The 24,204-nt window shown below is 42.1% G+C and overlaps 1 protein-coding gene across 1 annotated transcript in view; it reads right to left on the bottom strand.

Moving 5' to 3' along the window:
• Window positions 1-12,534: 12,534 nt before the first annotated feature.
• Window positions 12,535-24,204, bottom strand: part of VAMP2 (vesicle associated membrane protein 2) — a 45,687-nt gene continuing 34,017 nt past the window's right edge. Inside the window, exons 2-5 of the mRNA XM_067301483.1 lie at window positions 20,578-20,692; window positions 16,819-16,977; window positions 14,781-14,832; window positions 12,535-12,623 (exon numbers count right to left, since the gene is read on the bottom strand). Coding sequence (XP_067157584.1) covers window positions 12,607-12,623; window positions 14,781-14,832; window positions 16,819-16,977; window positions 20,578-20,692 — 343 coding nt within the window. The 3' untranslated portion in view covers window positions 12,535-12,606. The remainder of the gene's footprint in view (window positions 12,624-14,780; window positions 14,833-16,818; window positions 16,978-20,577; window positions 20,693-24,204) is intronic.

The following is a 24,204-nucleotide window of genomic DNA, read 5'->3' as shown; positions in this document are numbered from 1 at the left end:
CAGCTGACAACTGTTAAATTATAATTAGACTATTCAGATGCTAAAGGAGAATGAAAGGGTATTATTTCTGCAGAATCATTCTATGAGCTGCCTTAAAACAATAGGAACTTAGTGCATTTGGTACCATGAAATCCCCATGGTAAAATGTACTTAATGTGTACAACATTTTTAATAACTGCAGGTAATAAAAGTTTTTGATGATAGCTGCCCAAACCACAGGTGGTGTTATAAAGTTATGTTTCTTTAGATTTGGGAGACCTGGGAAAGCAAGAAGAGATGGTTTGGTTTTATAGTAGTCATCACTACTGCCTAGCTCTCTCTGCTATAGAGCTCTAGCGATCTCAAGATTCCCTGCTTTTCTTCTCAGATTAAAGTTCTGACCATTTTTGGTCATGTTAAACATTTTTTGAAATCTTAGATCTATCAGGAGCACTTAGAAACATCTTATTCATTCACTTACCTCCACATACTTAAGCTCATGAAGCAAGGTGTATAGACAACCACTTCCAGGGCTGTTTTCTTTTTGAACTAACTTCTGTTGACTTTCCAGAACATCTGTGAGTCCCAGAGTTCTTCACCCCTAGTAACCTAGCAGTCCTTCCTTTTTCTTCTCCCTGAGCTTCCATGAATCATGAAAATCTGCTATCTGAACAGCTGCAAAATACATTAGATTTTTATGTATAATCTTAACAATTCTGTTATCTTCACCTGAATCTCTCCCCTACATTACATGTAATTTCATTTTCACTTGGTTTTATCATTTGCTAGAAAATGGGAAATAGGGATATTTTCTTTCAACATAACTGAACTAACTACTCAACCTGACTATAAGAGTGCTAATGGAGTATTAACCCATGGTGCTCTCTTGGTTATTGGAATTAACATAAGCCTCATTATTGCTTTTGTTCCCTGTGTCCTTCAGTCTCACATTCCTGTGCACCAATCCACCTGCTCAGTGTCCTTTTTTGCTGTTTTATGTAAACTAGAATAGGCACTGTAAGAAGGAAAAAAATAAAAAAATCAATGATTGCTCTTGCCCAGCTCCTCCTTTTGGATCCCTAGTGGCCCCTATTTATTGCCAGGTATGCTACAGTTATCAAGGAAAAAAATCTGTAGTTTTAATAATGGAATGCTGTCATACCAGAAGGCATCTTGGCATTACCTGGTTTTGTGTGCTCAGTAGGGTGGGGAAAGAAGATACTATGCCCTTTATATGCACTGAGTTGATTTGCAGGGAAATAAGAAGAGCTGTTGAATGAGAATGATGCTCCATATGGCATGAAGGTGCTGAGCTATCCAGGAGTAACTGTGATGCTTATAGATTTTAAAATGCAGGTGCAGTCATTAGGAGGAGGAGACACATGGCTTCCAACTCTTGCCCCTTCAAAGAGCTTAGTTACTCATTATGAATAATGATGGCATCAGTTGTTGTGCCCCATTAAGCCTTCATGCTAGTAATTTAGAGTGGCCAGCATCAGCTGTTTCAAGTTAAGGCAGAAGATGACCCTGCAGGAGGGTCTGTAGTTGCCCCACGAGAATCCTTCTTTCTTTGCTTAAAAAATAATGCCCCGTCTACTCAGAAGCCCAGCAAATTCTTCAGCTAACAGTATGTTGTGGCAATGAGCTCCCTGAGTTAACTGTGCCCTATTAAAAGAAGCTATTTCACCATTGATTAAGAATAAAGTCTAATACACTAAATGCATTCTCATGTCTGCTCCCCTTCACAATTCTTTAATGGTTGTACCCCTGTCTCAACCATTTCCTTCCCCCCCTCCTTTTGCATACAGAGTTCCTTATCATTTATATAACAGCTTTCTTCCTGTTAGGTTGAATATATAGAAACTCAGTGTAAATTAGGAAATCTGACTTTCAAGAAGTTTTTAGCACTTAACACAGGGAATGAAAGCTGAAACTGTGCTCAACTGTTCTTAAGCTGTGTGTATTGGGAACAGAAACCATACAAAAAGCATCTTCTTAAAACAAGATTTATTGGCACAAACATACATGTTACAAATGTATACAGTATTCTTGGAAAATATGTTCACCACTTAAAAAAAAATCACTATTCACAAAAAAATACAGTAATATCAAACTTTGTAAGTTGTCACAATTTTACCATCAAAATGTCTGCATGCAGAATTTCATCATTTATAAATAGAATTCCACTGACCTCCAGGTAAAGCACGTAAACAAATTTCCTGGTCTCCACAACATTTTTTCCTCCTCAGATAGCTCTATTAATGTGCAAATGGAATGTTTTTCTTAGAGGTACAGATCACAATTTCTTGCTCAGTACAGTTGAGGCTACGAGTTGGGAGATGCTGTTTTTGGCGCAGATTTTCAAATCCTTTCTGAATGCATTACTACATAGCTTAACATTACTGAGTGGCCTTTAAAAGGATGCAATTAAAGGTTTGGTCTGGAGTTTAAGTTTTCAAAGGACAGCTGAAAAGTTATTTCAGGCTATTCCTGTTAGAGCAAGTAGACCTTGAAGAATTACACGGAAAGAGGTAGAAAAAAGTTTTTTGTTACGCACTGCCATTCCAGCAGCATTGCTAAGGTGACTTGTGAGGAGAACTAGCAATCTCAGTAAAGAACCCTCTTCCTTGGTGCCGGTATAGTAAGTTAGTAGCCAATGGAGGTTTTGTCATTCAAACAGTACAGAATCAGACTTTACTAGATGTCCTGAACCTGATCCTATGCTATCTGTGTCATCAGCGCCAGTGTCAAAGGAGTGGGCTTCACACATACAGAGGGAAGAGAATGCACTGATAACCTCAGCTTGATCAGATCTGGCTGAGTCTAGTGCAATTGAGAGAGAAAGAAAAGTTCTTGACGTCCGTGGAAGCTCTTTGAAAAACAGGGCTTGCACTTACTCCCACTAGATTTGACACTGATCAGACTGGTGCACAAAAAAGGCAAAAACATAAACCACATACACTTATGAAGGCATACACTGAACTTTTACCAACCTTGGTGGGACACAGAATACATCCAGTACACTGCTGTCTAACCCAAGCAAGTGAGTATTTTCCACCTGGATCTTTGAGTGAACATCAGTTTTTCGTAACAGTGGCAGCAGGAGTAGCATACTGTCTGAGTACAAAAGAAATTCACGAGTGGAAACCTGTATTTGTACCGCCTTGTATTTGCACTGGTTTGTAGAATTTGCAATCTGCTCCACTGTACCCTGTCTGTGGCCGAGTTGCTCATAGGATGCATCAAATGCACAGGGCATGTTGTGGGCATGCAGATCCACTCTCCGCAGTGAGTTTGCTACATGAGGACTGATGGACATACTCATGAACAATGTCCAAGAGTTCTGAATGTCAAACAGTCCAGCTGAAGCTACTTCTATTTTTACAACTCTAACTAGTTTACAGGACCTCCAGTAGAAATACAGAAATCCAACAGATTACTACTGAGAGCAGGAGCATTAGCAGTGTGGGGAATTTGCCTCTCCACTATTATGTCATGTTCAATATGTCAGTCTTCCCGAAAACGAAAATATTTGTCATGGTAGTGGGCTGGTAGGCACCTACTCCATTACTTCTAAAGTGCCAAGCCTATTTATTTCTCTTTAGCTTCCAGAAGGGAAGAGACTCTTTCATTTCAACATGTCACATCATTCTGCTGTAAAGTTCTCCTTGGAAAAAAATGGTAGGGAAGGAGCTTAAAAACTCCCTGCACTAACCTGGCTGAATTTCAGCAATTGTGAGCTCAAAGCAGTCCTTTGCACTTGAAGCAAGTTTCTAACATCCACATAGAGCCCTGGCCTTCAGAAATCAGCAAGCAAAATACTCTGTTAAATCTGCCAGTACACTGGAATAAGTGAGCATTTGGAACAGCATGTGCAGATTTTGTGTCCCCCCATACAAGAGAGATGTCAGTAAACTGGAGAGGGCCCAGAAAAGGGCCACTCAGGTGTTTGGGGGCTGGAGCATCAGACGTGTGAAGAGAGGCTGAGAGGGCTGTTCAGCAGGAGAAGAGAAGGCTAAAGGGAGAAGGCTAGGAGGGTCTTCCAATACCTAAAGCAGGGGGGTATAGAGAAAACAAAGCCAGACTCCTCCTTAAAGTGCAAAGGGAAAGGACAGAGAACAAATGTCACAAATTGCAGTTTAATGTAGGGAAAAAATTCTTCACTGTGAGGTGAAATAACAATTAAAATGTACACTCATCATCCTTGCCATATATTTTTACTTTGATTCAGAATCCTTTTTTTTCTTTGAATTCCTGAAAGGCTGAACTTTATTATTTACCTAGAGTTTGTGGAATCACCATCCTTGGAGACTTTCATAGCTCAACAAGACAAAACCCCGAGCAACCTGATCTAACCTCAAAGCTGGCCCTGTTTTGAGCAGGAGATTGGACTAGATGACCCCCCAGAGGTCCTTTCCAACCTATTTTTGATATGATTCAAAGGAAAAGGTTTTCCTCTCCTGAATTAGAACATGTCACAGATTCCCTATCAGGACTGGATTTAGTAAGGGCAAATAAGGTGTTCCCTTGTCTCTCCCCATTAGCATTGGCTGATGCACTATGCCCTGCCATCTCACAAAGTGCTGTCAAAGATACTCAGCTATGCACTTCTTCCCTTCTCCTTCCCTCCTCTCTTAAACCTCTTACACCAGAGAATGGAAATTCTGTGTATGCTTAAGCACCTGTTGAAGTACCTTCCAGAACAGGGCATACTTTGCTCTTCCCTCCAGGCCAGAGAGTGTGAAATATTCACCCATCTATCCACATTAAGTCTACAGTGATGAATCACTTCGCACCTCCCAAGGCTGCTTTTCTGCATTAAAACTCAAGCATAAGTCATTAAGGAAAATACTGTTTAGCTGGCTACAAACTCTCTTTCTTGCTGAACAAGGTGCAATAGCATCATTTCCTGCAATGACTAAAGCAGGTTTAGAATAAGAGTCTATACTGCCACTAAGAGAACTTTTTATGCTGCAAACTAAATGAAGGCTGCTCACAGCAGATACTGTCCGAAGCACTTCACCTGTGCTTCACACACAAATGGCAAAATGTCTGTCTGTGCATATGCGCACTTCTTTTGGGAAGGGAGAGGAAAAAAGGAGTTTTCAAAAAAAAATTGACCTCTACAGCAGTTGTATTGTATTTTTGCCACAGACAAAGGATGTTTTCAAGCCTCACTCTTGAGTAGGAGGTATTAATTTCTAATCTCTCAGTGATGCTGATATACATAATGTGACTAATATTTTACCATGTATGTGGTCGGGCGGGGGGGAGGACTTTTCATTTAGAAGACAAAGTAATGATATTTTTCATAACGAATAGTGGGCTACCATTAACATTTTATTGTGCAGACCTGTGAGTGTGTCTCAGCTGCATTAGCATTTTGTTTTCTTTCCAATATGGGGAAAAAGCAAATAGAATACATCTTGGACTTAGCATTTCTAGTAAGAAAAAATATTCTGTAATGAATGCACAGGCTTTGGAAGCTAATTATTTGGCTATTTGTATAGCTGCTAATTGCCTAAATACTACTTAGATAATATTTGAAGAAATAACAGTTAAAAAGTACACCCATTATCCTTGCCATACATTTCTACTTTGATTTGGAATCCCTTTTTTTCTTTGAATTCCTGAAAGGCTGAACTTTATCATTTAGCACACTCTAGCTTGCTAGGAGTATGGTAGACCCACTCCCTGACCACTAAATATTCAAGTCAAGCCAGGACTACCGTGACTGGTGGAGAAATTGCTGCATCCTTTCAGGTCAATAATATAAATATTAATAGCTGAACTTCTGAAAACAATGATGTGGTGTGAATCTATAAATTCATGGCTCCATTATATGCAATATCTCATATATTGGTCTTACAAAGAAAGCAACAGCATCTACTATTATTTGCTCTTATTTTAAACAAACCTGTGGTTTATTAGGAGAGGAAACTAATTTCAAAGGCCAGATTAAAATATTGAGAGCTCTTAATTTTTTTAAGATCTTTTCATCAGAAAAGCTCAAACCACCACCACATATTCACATATGCATGTCAGGAATGTAATGGGTTCAACATGGTGCTTTTCCATCCTCTCCTTAGACTATCTTAGTGCTTAGACTATTAATGGAAAAACACAGATATTAGAGCAGAGTGAGGGTGAGCAAAACAATTATGTTAATTCAGGAAGATTACTGGCAGACTTCATTACTGGCAGACTGAAGTCATATACAACAAAAAGGTTTGTGGGCATTCAGTATATATCTTTACAGCACCAAGCACTCTGGAGCCCATATTTGACTGAAGTTCTCAAGCACTTCTGCATCAAACAAGAATATGCCTTTGGATGATATACCCCAAATGGCTCCCTGCAAAAAAATAAAATCATCTTTACTGTATATATTATGTCTCTATGTTTTCAAGAGAAAAGTGAAAGGGGGTAAATTCAGCTACCACTTGCCCTAAGCTCATTTTAAGTAGTAGCGTATATGCAGTTCAATAGACTAGCACCACTTAGTTGTAACATATGAAAGGTGCTCTTAGGTATAGCCCGCTTACAAAGAGGTGGTTATTGAATGCTTGCTCTATTGTACTCAAACTACCATTATCACACTATCCTTATTTGCCATTTCCTCTCCTTTCCATCAATACTGATGAAATTGCTGTTACAAAAAATGCTAAATAAATTAAAACTCCAGTATTACAAGTAAAAATGTTCAAGTAGTTGCAAAAATGCTGGATGTCAAGTAGTCAGGAGCTTTCTGCTGCCTCGCATCATTTTGAACTGAATTAAAATCCAGGAGCCATATTCTGCCTTCAGCATTCTCCTTCTCATCAGTAGAGACTGGTTTGAAGACAGCAGGGCATTATGGGGAGAAGGTTCTGCTCCACTCAGGCCTACCTCAGCTCTGATTGAGGTCAACAACAACAGTATCGCAGAAGGCAGGGAGTCAATTCAGAGGGCAGCAGAACAACCCTAGCCCCAGTACGCTATGCTCCAAATACACAACACTCCAAAAACACAAAGGCTTTCGAAGGGAATGAAGAGGGACTTGAAGAATAATGGAGAAGCCAGCCACTGTGAGAAGAGCTAAAGAATGAACAGGCTTTTTCATAGTTAACTTTGTTGTTCTCTATGATATTTTCTCTTTGAGAACAAGTACTTTGCCCTTTTAAACTTATAGCACATGGCTTCCTTGGTTGAATAGAATGTTACGTATGAACCACGAGGCTGTATTCAAGGTTTAAATCAGTGCAGGTTATGATTTTTGCTTTGGAGAATTAGCAGATGTGATACAGTCATGACAGAATGAGGTTACTGCAGAAATGACTCATTGTTGAATAATCAAGTGTTTACTCCAGCAAAACTGCATGTAATCAGACTGCCACCGTTTTTCTGCTGTATTGTAAAGATGTAGCTTTTAAATGTCAGTGCATCAGGAAGAAAGGTTAGCTCCTTGGGTGGCTTAGATCTCTATTTTACACATGTGTTTAAAGGCAGGCAGTCTTCTAGTTCTCAATTGAGAAAAAAAAGCCATTGAGCACATCAATGGAGACATACATTAATGAAATAAGGAAGGGAAATTAGTTGAAGAGTAAAACCAAATCCTTTCTTGAAGTGCAACAAAGAAGTATTTCTGCAGGAAACCAGGAGGAAGAAAGAGCAATTGATGTTCTTCTGATTTTTTATATATCCTAATCTAGCATCTCTGCTGAAAATAATAATGTCATGATCTGAGAAATCTTGAGCCAATCATTTCTCTAGATAAAATTAATTTTTCTCAGACAACATTCTTCAGCCTGTTTTGATTTTGTGCTTTGTCTTGCATGAAGGAACAAATGCTCAGATATGTCCCATCTAACAAGAGGGGCCGAAATGAGATGGAGGGAATCACTAGCTGGAAGAGCATCTCACTGTTCTGAATATACAGGGAGCCCAAAGGTCTGTAAAGGTCCTAAAGTTCAGGTAAGGACATGAATCCAGACCAAAGAGACTTTGGTCTCTTTGAGGTCTTTCTCCTATACTCAGTATGTACATTGGGAGTGCTCCCAGTGCCTTATATGGCTATTGGTTTAGCCCTCTCCACCTTTTAAGGGCAGGAAAAGGGAGGTTGAGATCTAAATCCTGGATCATACCCAAGGGCTCTCCACTTTGTTTGTGAAGGTCTAGCACTAACGTGCAATAGAGGCACTGCCTTACAATAAAGAATAGATTATGCTCTCACTGGGAGGATAACCTCCCACAGGATAGAGAACAATTCACTCTGTAGAAGCATGAGGAAGAGTTCACTAACATCGGAGCTTCCAAAACATTTTCAAAGCTTCAGCCTGCCATAGTAGATGCAGTTCTGAGAAACAGACATCACCATTTTACACATGCTCTAACGAAGGTGTCAAGCCATGATCTTGCTCTTAAGAGCTAAAGCTCATCATATTCAAAGAAGAAGTAGCTAGATTGATTATTAAGTTAAAGTTATGTGAAGCGATGTCAGAAAAGCAGAGACATAAATGAGACAAAGTAACAGAAGAATTTCAAAAGGTCTTGCTGCCGAGACAAAAACATAGCAGTTTGTGGCTGTTCTAGTTCATTCCTTACATAGTAGTTATTGTGCTGTTCTTCCATCATTGCAGGTGTTTAAATCACTTAACAGATCATTATAAAAAAGAAAAAGCCAACAGATCACTATAAAAAAGAAAAAGCCAAGCATTTTACTTGCCCGAAATATTCCAGGGTTAACCTCACTCATGTTCCAATGGAATTAAAGTGTCAGCTTTAAAAATCAAACCAACTGCATTTCTAAATCACTCCTTGTTGTATTGACCCTAGATTACATCAAAATCTTTATCAGATTCTCCCCTCTTCCTTCTAATAATACTGGATTATGTTGGGCTATGTTGGACAGTGCCATTCCATAATGCTGTCAAGTGAAAATCAGGTCTCAGCTGTTCCTGTTTCCACAGTACTTGCTCCTATATGTTCTGTGTACGAGATATTTAGTTTTGGAGCCAGAACATATTATTGCAAGGTCAGCTAAATTAGAAGAAGGAAGGTGTAATGCCCAAGCAGGACCTCATGCTGTGCCTGTGGATAGTGGAAACAGATAGGACTACGTCAACCTCAGAAGCTGAAGTGCACTCACTGGCAAGCCCAGTAGCCCCCGTGGAAGAAGCACAGAGCAGCTCCAATGCTTTAGACCGTCTCCTAACTATCCTATGCCAGCTATGCTGTTTCTGAATGGCATATCATGCTACCATCCTAGCTGGTCATCTTTTGTACAGCTGTAGCCCAGAAATCGGGGTGAAAGTCAGTGCTTCCTATAACGACAGAATATGCAAGTCTCATGCGGTGTTTAACTCTGGCTGAAGCTATAGAAATCCTTGCTTCCAGCCAGCAGCATCTTCAGTTCAGTCCTCAAGATGGCAATGATAACGCAGCCAGCCTTGCAGCGTTGCCTCCCCTGAGGGTTTGCTGGGGTGGGGATAAAAGGGAAGCCCTTCTGTGCCTTTTTACCAGTCCAAACCAAGGCAGTACAGTTAGTGACGAGGAGCAGTAGTTGAAATTCTACCCAGTAACTGAAATTTGAACCAGTGCTAGCTAACTAAAGAAGAATGAGTTGTCATTAATATGGGAAATTTACTGTTACAAGCAGGCAGCTTTAACTATGCATGGACATTGTAAATGTAGAGGCAGTGAATGGAAAGTAAATCAATCCTGGCTTCAGTACAGATAAGATCTCCAACTGTGTTTATATAGATTGTCCTCTGCACCACTCTACATATACGTGATTATGTTGCACAGTCGATGACCCTGAACAACCCTGTATCACCATATTCTCCTTGCAGGAGAATTAACCCTCTCCAGGAACAGAAAGACTCCAGGTCTGTACAGCAGGTAAGGGCACACTTGATCACTTCCCAGGCTGGAGCAGAAATGGTACGTGGCTCATCTTACCAGTTGCCACTAACCAGCACAGCCCAATTAGCAAATGTTGCATATTCACAAGCACACTGTACACAACAAACCTGAAGAGTTAAACACACACATTTAGCATATTTCATTAGCGCACAGGAGGAACTTGTCTCTTACCAAACATTTTGTAAGCCACTAGAGGCTATGTTTCTTGACTAAACTCTTCCTTGCAAATTCTTACCAACATCTAACAGCCATCCACATTAGTTACAGTTTTGAAGGAGAATGAATACACATTCTCCCCTAAAGCTCCCATTTTGATTATTAACCTGCTTGAGACAGGTTAACTAGGAGGACCTAATTCTGCACCCTTACAGTCTAGTCCCCATGTTCATCTGGAAGCTTTGCACCTTGGTAGCTAGAGGATTAGACCTCCTTGATGTGTATCTGCTGCTCGTGTCAGGAAAATTCATTTCAAACTCTCACAGAAGACAGCGCTCTCTGCATTAAGGATCTGTATCAGCATATAACCTTATTGATTGCACCATCTCCACTGAAGGCTATCCTCATCTCAGGAATCCTGTCAGCACTCCTGTAGAGAAACCCTATGAGGATGAAGTGGTGCTCAACATGGGTATGGGTGGCAGGGTCTCACCCTCAGGACGTAATTGTTTCATACCAGCTAGCCAAATATTTTAGTAGTTATAAAATGGTCCTGAAGTTGGACTGCTTATTCCTTTTCCAGTGAAGGCTGCATTAAACACAACATTCAGATGTGGCACCTTATGGAGCCAGGCCCTTAACGACAGCAGTGTTTTCTGTTTGGTCCATAGGGTTTTTTTGAATTGTTTATGTACTTACTAAGCTGAAGGACTGAAGCAAACAGGGCATATCAGGAAGTCCAGTAGCACATTAGTAATTTTGAAAGTGACATTTCTATTTCATGAAGGCTGTGGGCACCTGCTACTTAATGATATGAAACAGCACATGTGAAAACAAAGCAATAAATATATTGAAAAAATCATAATGTAACTGGAACCCTTCAACTAATCATCACCTATTCTTTCTGCAAAATTCTACTTAAACACAATTTGTATATACATTCACTGCAATAGAGTGGTCCGGTTCTCTGTTTTTTGTTTAATCTAAGACCATATCAAGAGAGATACTCTACACTGGGATTATTTACAGTTGTATTATCACCATTTCTATGTTCTAACTAAGTTTCAGACAAAAAACAACCAAATTTATTTTGGGTTTTTATTCTAGCAATTGTTCTTAGAAATCCCAAAGCAGGCAGACTGAAAAGATGCCTGTCTGGCTCAAAATCTGATAATTCATTTTTGTTTAGGTTAACTATGATCAAACATGGTATAATTTTCTATGGATAGTATCCTCATCCTCCTCAAAACAAACTATTCAGCATTTAAAAAAGAAAAAACATTTGGGAGCAACCCTACAACAATGAAATGCAAGAACTTTTTTTCAAACCGCAATATATCTTTTTTTCCTAACTACATCAAATGCTGTTTTAAACTAACTCTGAGTATGAAAAATATCGTAACTGAGCACTTTATAAAGAAGACACTATAGTTTATGTCTCACACACACATTTAAAATAAATTTTTAAAAAGCTGTGTTGTTAATACCATCGCTTTGGAGCAGCGCTTCCCTGCCTTCCCCTGCTCCACAAAACCTTTGCTAGACACCTTTCCTCGGTGCCTCTCCACTCTTTTCTCTACTTACCCACACCCTCCATTTCCCAATTTTTAAATGGTCCTCATAGTGGGCACCATTTCTGCAAAAGGCAGAGAGGAAGCTTCCTACAATTGTACTGGGAAGCCACAGACATCACTGAAGTTGTTCATGTGCTTTAAGTCAGGACCATCAGCACTGGGGACTGGGGTTCGAGAGAGGCCCATGAAATCTGACGAACATTGCCTTGAGTTATTAGCAAGAGTCCGTATCGTGACCATTTGTGGTGCTTGTGTTACCATTTTTGCATTTCACTTGGCTTTTTCAGAACTGTGCTAGCCGATGCTTTCTTGGTTGTCATACAGCTTTCGTTCTGGCTTTCGTTCTGAGGCCATCTTGGTTGTACAGAATACTCCACAAGGGAAATTTAAATTCATAAAAACCAGTTCTATTTCTTTTCTGTAGGCAATGATTTTAGACTTGAATACTATAACTAATCTCAAAAACTGTGTTTGAGTGGTAAGTAGAAATTAGATGTTTTACATATGAATACTTGCAGGTACCACTGTCTTCAACGGGAGTAGCAGGGACGCACTACCTCAAAAAAATTCCATCTGATAGTGGATTTTGCCATCTAACTTTAGGTGCTCACATTGAGAATTTTGGCCCTAACATTTGCTATTTTGGGTCCCATCCACCTGACAGAGTCCCTTTAAGCAGGAGCTTCCCCATAGCTGTGCCCTCTGATTCTGAGACGTTTAGGATGCTTTTCATATACTAGTTTCTGAAGGTCAGTGTAGACACATTTTAAGATACAGTGATAAGACAGTGTATGGAACTACTTGGCAGTATTTAGCTGGTACAGTTTCTTGTGGAAACAACAGAATTCCAAAACACACCACATTGAATGCTTATGGGTTATTACAAGCAAAACTCCCAAGACACCAGGAATTAAAAAGCGGAGTTCAACAAAGGAACACTGATATCGTTGGTTGATAAGAACAAAGTTGTGCCAAGTCTTCCCTCTTCGCTTTTTCAAGTGGAGAAATAAACTGGGAAAGGAAGTAGAAGGGGGAGAAAAAGACAGGCAACAAATGTTATTATAGAGTTAGCGTTGTGCTTATCTCACAGTGCGCGTGTGCTATCAGAGGATGGCAAACACCTGTAGCACATCCCTCCTGAAAGAGCATGACAGGTCTTGCACACAAATGCCTTCCTGGCTGCAACTGGGCTGCTCCTCCCTTCTTAAAAGGAGCACAGAGAGAGAACTGGGATGGAAAGCAGGGGAGACCTGGGCTCCAGATGCAGAAAGGGCAAGGGCTGCTGTTGATGCGAGTAACCACCCCCAACTGCAGCAACAGCTGCTGTCCCACAGGTTCCAACTCTTCCGCAGCAGGGAGCCAGCCGGCTTCTCCAGGGCTCCACTACCAGCATGGTGGTTAGCCTGGCTTGGGCCGTTTAACCACCCATGGTAGGCTGTTGCTGTAAGGAACTGCTTAATTTATCTGTGTTTATAGTCACCCCTGCATTGAGGGTGATCTTGTTCCTGTTTACATCAGTGACACTGGAGAAGCCATGCAGGCCTTTGTGGCAGCACTTGGACCCTTGATGTCAGTAGGATTGAAATATATACTCTGAGAGCTACTGCGAATAGATAAGTTATTTAGCCCAATACATAGGGTCCTTCCTGAAGCTAAACCCTCTAGGCAATACTACAGAAGGATCAAATGGACTAAAAAATAATTCAAGATCCAGAGCCTAAGTGCATTTAAATCTCACCAAACTCAAACTAACAAACTCCACAGTGGTGAGCCATGAGCTGGGGGTTGGGTGACACCCAAGCTTGTGATTAAATACCCCAAACCCAACCTAAGCCATGCCAAAGCTGCTATTTCTGTTTCTAAACCTGCCAAGACAGGTATCCAATATTTAAAACCAGTAGGAAAGAGTTAACTTTTGAGGAGAAATTATGAGCCATCTTGTCTGCTTTTTACCTTCTTGTTAGGATACACATTATGCTCAATGATGGATAAATACACAGCAGCCAATTCCACGGCTGTACATCTGTCTTCCCAGGCTGCTACACTAGGACTGCAGAGCAGAGGTCTGTCTTTCCCTTGAAGCCACTAACCTTGAGTACCCAGTTAATATAGTTAATTAATATCTAGCCATTTCCCATTCTTGCCACATCCGAGTTATGAAACCCTAGAATCATTCTGGGACGGTTTGGTGCCAGCATTCATTAGATTAATAAGCCACCACATGTATCTCAATCCATTAAGTCGTGTTTACAGGTGATTCTGTAAGCCTCCTTCACAGAAGTAACAGAGGAAAACGGAAACATGCTGAAGATGAGGCGTGTAATTTGAGAGCTGGGAATTAATTCAGCTTCACAATGTAGCCTCCTGGTGAATCTCTTCTGCGTTACTAGCTGTATCGCTCCACTCAGGAAACCTCTCCTTCAGGAGTTAATGCCACATTGCAGTTATGTCACATAGTAACAGTTGTTGCTAACACAGAAGTTACATAAATCAAATGTTCAGTTACTGTCATTATGAGATCCCTGGCTCACAACCAGCATGACTGCTATTATTCATTCATATGCTACCTTTGCTACAAACGTGCAGAATGAGATGATCCTTGGAAGCAAGAAATCAGCAAGACTTTGGGCCAGATTTTAATATTTAGGTACTCACGATGCAAAGGGATTTCTGGAAGTACCAACATCCCAAATTCCAGCTGATTTGGTAGGAATTAGCCACCTACGCACTTTAAAAAAATGTACTAGATGTCCATTTGCATGTGGGCCCTCACCCTCTTTTGAGTTAATTTTGAGGTAATTCAAGGACTACTGTTCTCACTGAAAAGCACTAGGATTTTTGCATTCGTTCTAATGAAAGGAGAATGTCTGAGACTGCATGAAAACATATATAAACATGAAAAAGGGGAGTCTTTAATCCTGGGAAAAGCTATGTAACATACTAATGTAAAACACATTAAATATCAACAAATTCTACCTATACAAGCGCCCAGGGAGTTTGCAGTAATTCTCACTATAACAGCATGACACTAGAAGGAGGTTCTTCACAAATTAATCAGTTGGAACATTTTAAACCTGTTTTGTTTTTTTTTTGTTTTTTCCTGTATTAGCACTTGGTAAGTCACAGAGCTACTTAGATCATAAATGAAAGAGAAAATAAATTACTCACTTATAATTATAATGAGAATGACTGCGCATACTACACCAAGGATGATCATCATCTATAAAAAGAAAGTTACAGGAAAAAAAGAAAAAAGTCAGCTTTCACATGATAGACATCAACCTCTAGTTTTTTTGCTTTTATTTGGTGGCCCATACATTCTGCTTTTACTTCTGGCAAAGACTCACTGTAATAGACTTTTCAGGACCCCACATTAGGTGTCAGTTTTAGACACCACTAACCACCTGCAATGGACATAGCCTCTTGTCAAAGCTATCGAGTTCTTGCCCAACAGCTAAGATGCAGGAATAAACCTTGTAGGCATTTCCAGCAGTGAAGTAAAACAACTCCGGAGGTGTTTTAAGTGAATGCGTGTCCACTGGCTGGATCCACGCATGATCAGGTGCCACTTTATACCAGAGTAACTTGATCACTTTTGACTATGTGCCCATAGTCAAGGAGGAGGCAGTTGGAGGTGTTTGACGCCCAACTCCTTTTGGTGCTGGTTTTGTGTACTTGTGCTGTTGTTGAGAGAGGTAGCCCATGCTAGCCAGCACGGTTTCCAGCGTGTTAGCCTATACCTCAGTGTGAAGCCAAAGTCTGTTGCCACAGGAACAGATACATCAGAGCCAGCTGCGCACAAACACCTTCTAGCACTGAGCTATGTGGGGTAGAGGCACCCATGTGAGATATGCTGAAAGCTAGTGATGCCACTTGAGATGCTGCAGTCCAATTCACCTCACTAACACCGTGAGAAAGGGAAGAAGGGAAAAAAAAACAGGGACGCATCAAAGCAAGGCCTTTGTTCCTTCCAACATATTTCTGGAGGACAAAGCCAGCCATTGGCTTGCAGATTTATTTCTCCCTCTTCTTCCAGAGGTTGAGAGCCAGAGGAAGGACAGGGGTTTCTCTCTTTGTCAGGGTAAAGCAGGGAGGGACAGTGAGAAAAGGAGAACAGAGGGTAGATTTGTAGGTGTAATGTAGTGTAGGTCACTGTGGTGCTCACAGTCAGCGTGGGTGAATCTAACTCAAAATCTGGATCCGTACGCCCAGCTTCTTCCACTGTTAGGGTCAAGCAACAACCAGGGAACAGCTAGGAGAGGCCCAGAGGCACTTGCTCAGTTGAGTCTCTAACTTAGATCCACTTCTTTTGGGAGTGTTTGCATACATAGTCTACCTATAATATTCTGCCTTGCTTTACATTTCATAGCACTGTGGATTGAAGAGACAAAGCAGGCAACAGACAGGCAGGGGAGAAATGCATGTGGCATCTTCCTCTGGGAACAGGTGATCTCACTTGGGTGGACATGAGGGGTCAAGCAACAGAGACAGTATTGAATGGAAGTGGCAAAAAGGCTGAACTTTCAGCATAGTGTTCATGTGCTGGTGGTGCATGAACAGAAGGAAGCAAGGATATGGTGTCTTATATCAAGAAGAGGAGCTGAAGTTTCATGGCCCAAGAAAAGACAAATCCTGGAGGAGGTCTAAAAAAGCAAAAGATGATGGGGCTCCCTCTGCTTATGGGAAAACGATGAGGCTTTGAGGACAGCAGGGGAGAGATCTGGTCAGTTAAAGACCTGCTTTATCCTAATCTGTCCCTTCTCAAAAGACTCTCCCATTCCCTCACAGTGGTTGTGGAACCTCAAAATTTTTTGGTAGTTTACCCTCCTCATGAAAGAGCAAGAGGCTGATCATCTACCACAAGGAAAAAGCCTCTTTTCTGCCACTTCTAGTATTCATTACACCTGTCCTGGTTTTGTGGTTCAGAGAGAGAGCTGACATGAATCAAAAGGGCAAGTCCTATGTTCTTCCACCCCTGTCTGCAGACACTGAGTAAAGCATCAAAATTTGCATACAGATTTTATATACTGCACAAATGATCTGAGGAATAGGTTCTGGTAAAGATCAGAGCTGCTTGGCTTATTATCTGGCAGCTTAGAGGGCAGGACTTAGAGATCGCACACTACAAGCAAAGTCCCTCTAAATGCAAGTGAATGTAAAGTCTGTCATGAAGCAATTCTTAATAATACATCTTTATATTCTTTACCTTGCAATTTTTCCACCAGTATTTTCTCTTCAGTTTGGCTGCACTGGTTTCAAACTGTGAGGCACCTGCTTGCAACGCATCTGCCCGGTTGTCAAGCTCTGACAGCTTCTGGTCTCTTTCTAGTACCTTGTCCACGTTCATTCTCATGATGTCTACCACCTGCAAAGGCACAGCCCCACATTAGATCCCATTGCATGGTAAAGCTAAAGGTCACTATATGTTCGCGCTCTGCAATATCACATATCATACTGAAACCAGCCTTTTGCCATTATGGCAAATATCATGTGATGGCAATTACACAGACATTTCCTCAGTACACATGTCTGGAAACAGACAGTGAGAACAAGATAAACATAGTTATAGTGGGCTCGAATGCCCTTACAGGTAAAAAATAAAGGGATGTTTTGATATACTCTAATTAATTTCATTAAAGACTTTGATTTCCTTTACCCTACAACTGGGTGCTTCACTACAAATACAGAAAACTGATGGAGAACATTTCCTCTACTACAGTTTGGTTGACATTTGTCCAGCCATTACTAAGAACAAGCCATTATTTCCTCATACATTTAATATAATTTCTTTACCTGAACTAGAGAAATTGGCTTGATAAAGACCACTCTAAAAGAAACTGCATGCATTTCCTGATGGAAGAATTTACTCATTCTGCAGATCTTTCTCAGACAAGATGACTTCCCAGCCCTAATCTGAAGTCCCACTTGAAAGTGAAGGAGGAGAAAACATCCTACCTGGAAAACTTCAGTCTGAAGGGCAGCAGGGAGCTCATGCCCCCCTCAATACAGAGCTTGAGTGAAAAAAAGTGTGCACAGCCAGGACAAAGTAGATAAGGCCCACTCATGCATATATTTTATACACTGTTAGAAGAAAATCCCTTCTAGCAAGCAAACGGTCCTAAACACCAAATTCATCACTAGCGTTAAGTGTGGGATGGCACACCAATATCAGTAAAGTTGTGTCCACTCAGGCTAGCAGTGAATATGGTTGATGGTCTGTTACTCTTTATACTCTGTACTAAGGAAGTCCATGTTATTTGTATTTAATATAATGTAACTATTACCTACAAAAGCCCAGAAATATAAAATATATATATATATCATATGACTACAGTGAGGTGAAACTGGTAGTGAAAGAATCTTTGGAAGGACTGGCACAGGGTCAAATGCTGTTCCAAAACTCAAGATTTGTCTTTCATTTGTCCACCAAAATTAAACAGAATAAAATGTGTTTTGTTCAACCCAAATTTCTTACTTGCTTACTCAAACAAAAACCTTCCAAGCATTTCAATTCATATCAAATAACAAACCCTTTTGTTTTCATTTCTAAGCTGGTATTAAGCTAAATTTTGTCTCAGTACAGTGTTTCATATTGAAAATTTTAAACCATTTCAGCTTGAAAATGATGAAAAAATACCTACCCCTTCTCTCCTTTTTTGTCCAAAACTATTTATTGAATTTAACTCAAGTGCAGTGAACACTTTGTCCAGCTCAGACTGCATTTTTGTCCAATAAATACATTTTTGTCTAGCCGAAGACCAAGATCTGAGCATTAGAAAATAAGCTCCAGAATGCCTGGAGAACTCAAAGGGAAAAGCCAGCATGGATATATCTGAAACGCTGGTTTGAGAGGGCTCGTAGTCATTTCAATAAGGCCAGAAGTTGGCTCTTAAGCGAAGTCCCAATCATGTCGCTGTGTTTCGGCTTGGGTCTGGAGTGCCGTGCCTTGGCGCAGAACAGCAGCCAGAGAAAGGCAGCGCTGTGCCCTGGTGTTTGGTGCCACCTACAGATCACTTTCCCACAGGACACGAAACAAACCAGGAAAGATCTGGCAGGACGGTCAAAGCAGCACGTAACAGACCAAAAGCCCTAGGTGATGTAAACCAGCTTCATCCACGGGACTTCAGAGGCCTGAAAGCCCAGTAGCGTTTCCCTCCCTTGGCTATTCACTGTGAGTCAACGGTCGATCAGCCTTTCCCTATCAAGCACAGATCTGCCAATCATGGGATATCCACTGAAAACCAACCTATAACAAACTCTGCTGCTCTCTCGAACTGGAGTGGAGAAAAACGTGGACCCTGATTATCGCCTGCATAAGCCTCAAAACCAAGAGCTTCTCGCTCTCTCCTCATAACGGGTAAGAGTTCCTGCCAAAACTACTCCATCCTGCTTCACAAAAAGACAAACTTGCATGTGCGTGAGCGATCACCGATCAGAACTACCGAGTGTGTTGTTCTGAAGGTTGCAAGTGTGAACGTCGGCGGGGGGTGCATCAGCCTCTCTGGGACCCATCTCCATTCATCTGCTTGAAGATCCCTATGCGTCTGACTTGCATCACTCCTTTTAAACAATAACTAGCAATTACTTTTAGCCTTCGAGGGGCAATTGCTTTGGCTGTAGCTCACACAAACAATTACAGCACCATCATGATGTAATACATTCAGGACAAGAAGTTTATTTCATTATTCTAACCCAAGACAGAAGCTGAAATGTAATATTACTTTCCGCACTGCAAAGACACTCCATTAACGTCAAGGACGTTACACTGATGTAAAAACGAGTGATAATAAGAGAACTGGGCCTAGACATTTCTGCACATGGATATTCCTGTGATCAGCTCCGAGTATCAGCAAAGGAAAGGCCAGGAAGGCCCTGTTTCACAGCTTCAGCAAAGAGAAGTTCTCAAAGAGACAAAGTAGCTCAATTTGACAGGTAAATTTAATTCATCTTAAGAAAGGAGTTTGAACTGGATGCTCTGAGGTCTTTTCTGATCCATGTAAAGCATACCTAGAGCATCTGAAACCAGAGGCCTTTACAGAAGCAGCATATGGCTGTTTTCCAGTGTGTATTTATTGAACTGGCATTAAAGAATCACACAAGCCCCAGGCACTTCCTCACGTGCAGTAAGCGATTAGTTACTTAAGTGTCTGTAGGGGGTTAGCAAAGCTCTGTGCTTAACATCCAGCACACAAATCTGTGCAACAGGTCAGGTGTGCAGGGTCTCCACAGCTCCCTCACCGCTGGTGTGCCCAGGGACGGCAGCCACGAATGGCGGCACGCTCACTCATTCCCATTAACGTGGCAGTTAGACGGGTGTTAGCGTTACAGCCAGGGTGGCAGGAGCGGGGTAATCTGTATCTTAACTAGAATTTAAGAACCAAGAAGGAACAGGCACGTGCTCCTCCAAGACCATTCGGGGGGGGGGGGGGGGGAATTCGTGGAAGGTACTGTTGTGAGATCATGTGCAAGTGCCTTTCTTTGGGGATAAGTATTGATGCTTAATCAACAGAGCTCTGACTAAAGAGCGCAGGGCTCACCTGTGCAACATTCATGGCTTCCATCTACCCGGGAGGGGCCTAGGGTCTGTCCCTGTGAAACAGCCTGTGAGATTAGCATCTGACCTTTAGGAACGCAGGAACACTTTATTTAGAAGAGCTCCTATGCTGGTCCCACTATGACATTTCCTCCTAACCTGACTGTCTAAGATGAATTCCAGAATCAGCACCAATATCCATATTTATTCTGCAAAAATGTTATTGGTACGAAGATGTTCATACTCAGAATATCTCTTGTACTATCTTGCCTCCAAATAAATGCCATCCTTTAGCAAACCTCATTTCCTAGACCCACTGCTTTCAGACAAGCAGGAGTTGCTGGATCATTAAGTGAAGTAAGCATCTTAAAGAAAAAAAAAAATCACATTAGCACCCTTATGGTGAGCAACAAATTACCTGGAGCCACTTACCTCATCCACCTGGGCTTGTGTCTGCTGCAGCCGCTTGTTACTCGACACACTGGTAGCAGGAGGTAGCCCTGCAGCCCCAGCGCCGGTGGGACCTTGGGTAGGAGCTGGAGCAGACCTAGGCCAGAAAACAGAACATAACAAGTGACTGCAACCATCTTCACTTGTTCACCGTTCCTTTTCTGGAAAAAGTCAAAAGCGCGTATTTCTTAACAGGAGTTTCCCATTGTCTGACAGCCCATATTCTTCATGTCAGGATCACTACCCTTGTTCTAGAGACCTCTTCTGCCCCTTCCCTCCTAGCCTGCGTTATTTTTCACACTATTTCTTGATAGGACTATGTCAAACTCTTCCCCTCCCTTGTTGCCTCTTTCTCTCCAAACTGGAGCACTTCTTCCACCAGCAAGGCCTTCTGGTTTTGGATCCACCTGTAGGGCAGCAGTTTGGCTAATCACCAGGGAGGAAACAGCAAGCCAGTTTAGATTATCCACCCTAAGTTAGGCAAGTGACCTAATAAATCACAGGCCTGACTAGCCTAGGAAGAAGGCTCTGCTCAAGGTGTTTTGTGTCGATGCTCAAGGTGTTTGATGTCGAGCCAGGGCTGCGACCTGCCTTTCTCCGCAGTGTGGTGAATGACACGCTCCTGGGCTCCTCAGTGTCAGGCTGGAAGCTAACCAAGTAAAGATAAACTAAAGGAGAGGAAGAAACGGAGGAGGAACTGGGGGCGAGAATCGCACGCAGCATGGGGTTAGTCATTTCAGGCACTCGGCAATACTTAACCACCCCACCAGAGATCACCGAGTGCTCCAGCAGAACAGCTGGCCTGGCTTAAACATCTGCCACGGCCCCCGGATGAATGTTTGCAGCAATGCTGTGAACAGAACCCAGGTCTCCTGAGCATCAGCTCTTTTCTTAAGCATCAGCACTGGCCTCCCCCATGTTGCTTTAAAATAACAAAAAGCAAAACAAAAAGACAAGTCCCTTAGGATGCAACAGCAGATCTGGCAGCGACTGAGCTAAGCAGGCAAGTGACCCTGCTGGCCTGGCAGTGTCTAGTGACTCCAGCCAGCAATTCTTCTCACCGCACTTCCAACCTGTGAAACCTTACTTTTTCTTTCAGGGGGACCCCTGTCACTTCTTCCTGCAGGGAAATAAAACCCTTCCTGAAACTGCAGAGGAAATCCCTAAGCATTTGAACTGAAAAATATCACAAATCCCACTCATGCATCACCACTGCCTTCCCACAGTGACAGACTGAGGGAACATAGTGTTTCTCTATGAATCATTCCCTTCCACATCCTGGGGTCTGATTAATGCTTCTGGAATTATGGCCCCCTTAATACATTGTCGAAGTGCTTGGAGGTACCTTAAAGTTAGTTCCCTAAAGGCTCCTTAAGCTGCAAAATCTTTTTTGACAGTATTGCCTGTGGGCTGAGATCCCTTCAGATAACTCTGACCCCCCCAACACTCCCTTTGATGGAGCAGCTGTTCGCAGATTGGGAGCACTGCTGCATCTTGCACTTCTTTTTGCAGGGAGGCAGGGTAAGAAAGTCATTATCAAGCTTCAGTTGAAAGAAAAGAACTTGAGCTGTACAAAAACACCGCTTATCCTTTGAGGACCTCACAGCCACTGTTAAAAACGTAAAAGACCAGATGCTGGTGAGCCTACAAGAGAAGCACTCCGCTGAAGGGCCATGGGCCAGGACCCCAACAGCACTTATTCTGAGTTTACACTGTTGTCACAAAGGATCAAAATCTGACCGTCACATATCTTGGACTCAAATAATGCAAAACAAGATCTCCCTGGAGCATTAACAACTTCAAAAGGAGGTCCTAGTACAGCAACAGAGCTAAAATTGAAATTGGGAAATTTTCTTGCAGTCAGGGAAGTAAACAGACCTTTTTGCCATCGACACAAGCAGAACTTTATCTAGGGAAAGCGTGTCACGCTGTTTGCTAGTACAAGCGTAACGGAGAGCCCCTCTTGTGCTGTGTACTGTCTGCATCCCAGAGGCTGCAGCAGGGAAACACATAGGAGGAAGGGTTACTAGTCACATATTTGGGCTAGTAAGCATAGTCTGTAAGTGCAGTGCTGTTCTTGCCCAAATCTGCGCGATCACTACAAAGTTCAGTGCTCTGTCATACACCTTTTCTGCCTGGTATTCTTCATTTTCTTCTGGCATTTCCTAAGTTGTCCTTAAAATGAATTGGCATAAAGTAGATGCTTCCCAGTTTGTTCTTTAAGGTGCTCTTCCAGTGTCCTTGCTGCCAGCTAATTTGGTTTCAACTGTATTTCCTGGGGCTGCTCTGCTCCCTGTGTAGGATGGTCTTACAGCTGCCCTGACCATCACTGCAGGAGTTAGTGTAACTGCCAAAGAGAGATGGCAATCTTTATGCTAAGGTACAGCGAGCTTATAATTAACGAACACATCTTAATTTAATACTTGCATAAAATCTAATATAACCATAACCAGAGCTGGGTGCTGCCTGCCGTCCAGACCTATTCTTTCCAAACCTCTTGTCTCTGGAGTCGTGCTCTCTTGACACGATGACAGCAGCTCATCGCTCACGGCCTTGCGGCTCAGCGCAAGGAGCTGCAGAGCCCTGCGAGCTGCAAGCAGAGGGGCCTTCACCAGAAAAGACACAGCACCCAGCACAGAGCACGAAGCAAAAAGCACAGGTTCCCAAACAGGCTTTAGGAAGCCAGTCCTCGAGCATTTGGCTTTAATACCACTTGCAGGTCTCTTCTTAACAAGACAGAAGCCCTCTCATGCCATCAGGCAGCATGCAATATTTGCAACAGGCAAAACAGGCACAACGATCCCACCCTTCCCTCCTCCCAGAGCACTTCAGACCAGGACCGAGGGTCCCCAAGCCCCTGGCTCAGGCCTGTCAGTATCTGAGCTCTGTAGAAAAAAGCTCAAATGGCTGGGCAGCAGGAGAAAGTAGTACCTCAGTGAGCTAACGTGGCTCTGGTCCAACACGGCCTCCACTTAGAGTTTGTCTTTGAACCTAAGCTTTCTCTTAAAGAAGGGAAGTGAGGGCCCTATGTCACTGGAAAGCGTCACTGTTCTCTGGGATATCTTAGGCTAAAATGTTAAAATAAAAGTCCAACCCACGTCTAAATAATTCTTCTGTTATTACCTCTGTACTGCATCATATCAGCTTATGATTTCTGAGAAGCATGATTCAAAGGAACTTATGCAAAACACTAGCACAATGTTAGAGAGGCTTTCTTTTGAAATACATACAGTGTCACAACCTTAAGTCCAGTTTCTCATGGGCTAGCATGATTTTTAGGAGCTATAAATGAATGCAAAATCCATGTAGAAGTTCCCTTAGCCAGCAGACCATGCTGGGTTTTTTTCAGGAAGAGGAAAAAAAGCTACAATTGATTCTGAGAATTTTCATCCCCGAGAGCAGGTCAAATTAATTTTGAAGGGGGAACAAAGCTACATTATTGCAGGCAAAAAAGGGTATAATTCCCTACCAAACTGATTTATTCTTCAATTGCTACCACTCAAAGCACTAGTGGCGTCAGAGCACTGGAGTACTTCGTGGGGGAGTGACAAGTGACAAAGACGATGCCATGTGCAGGGCGAGCGCACTTACTCCAGGACAACAGCAGCG

This window comes from Apteryx mantelli, chromosome 9 (genome assembly GCF_036417845.1).
Source record: "Apteryx mantelli isolate bAptMan1 chromosome 9, bAptMan1.hap1, whole genome shotgun sequence".
NCBI lineage: Eukaryota > Metazoa > Chordata > Aves > Apterygiformes > Apterygidae > Apteryx > Apteryx mantelli.
Note: the sequence above shows the minus strand (reverse complement) of the source record. Positions and strands in the feature narration are given on the sequence as shown.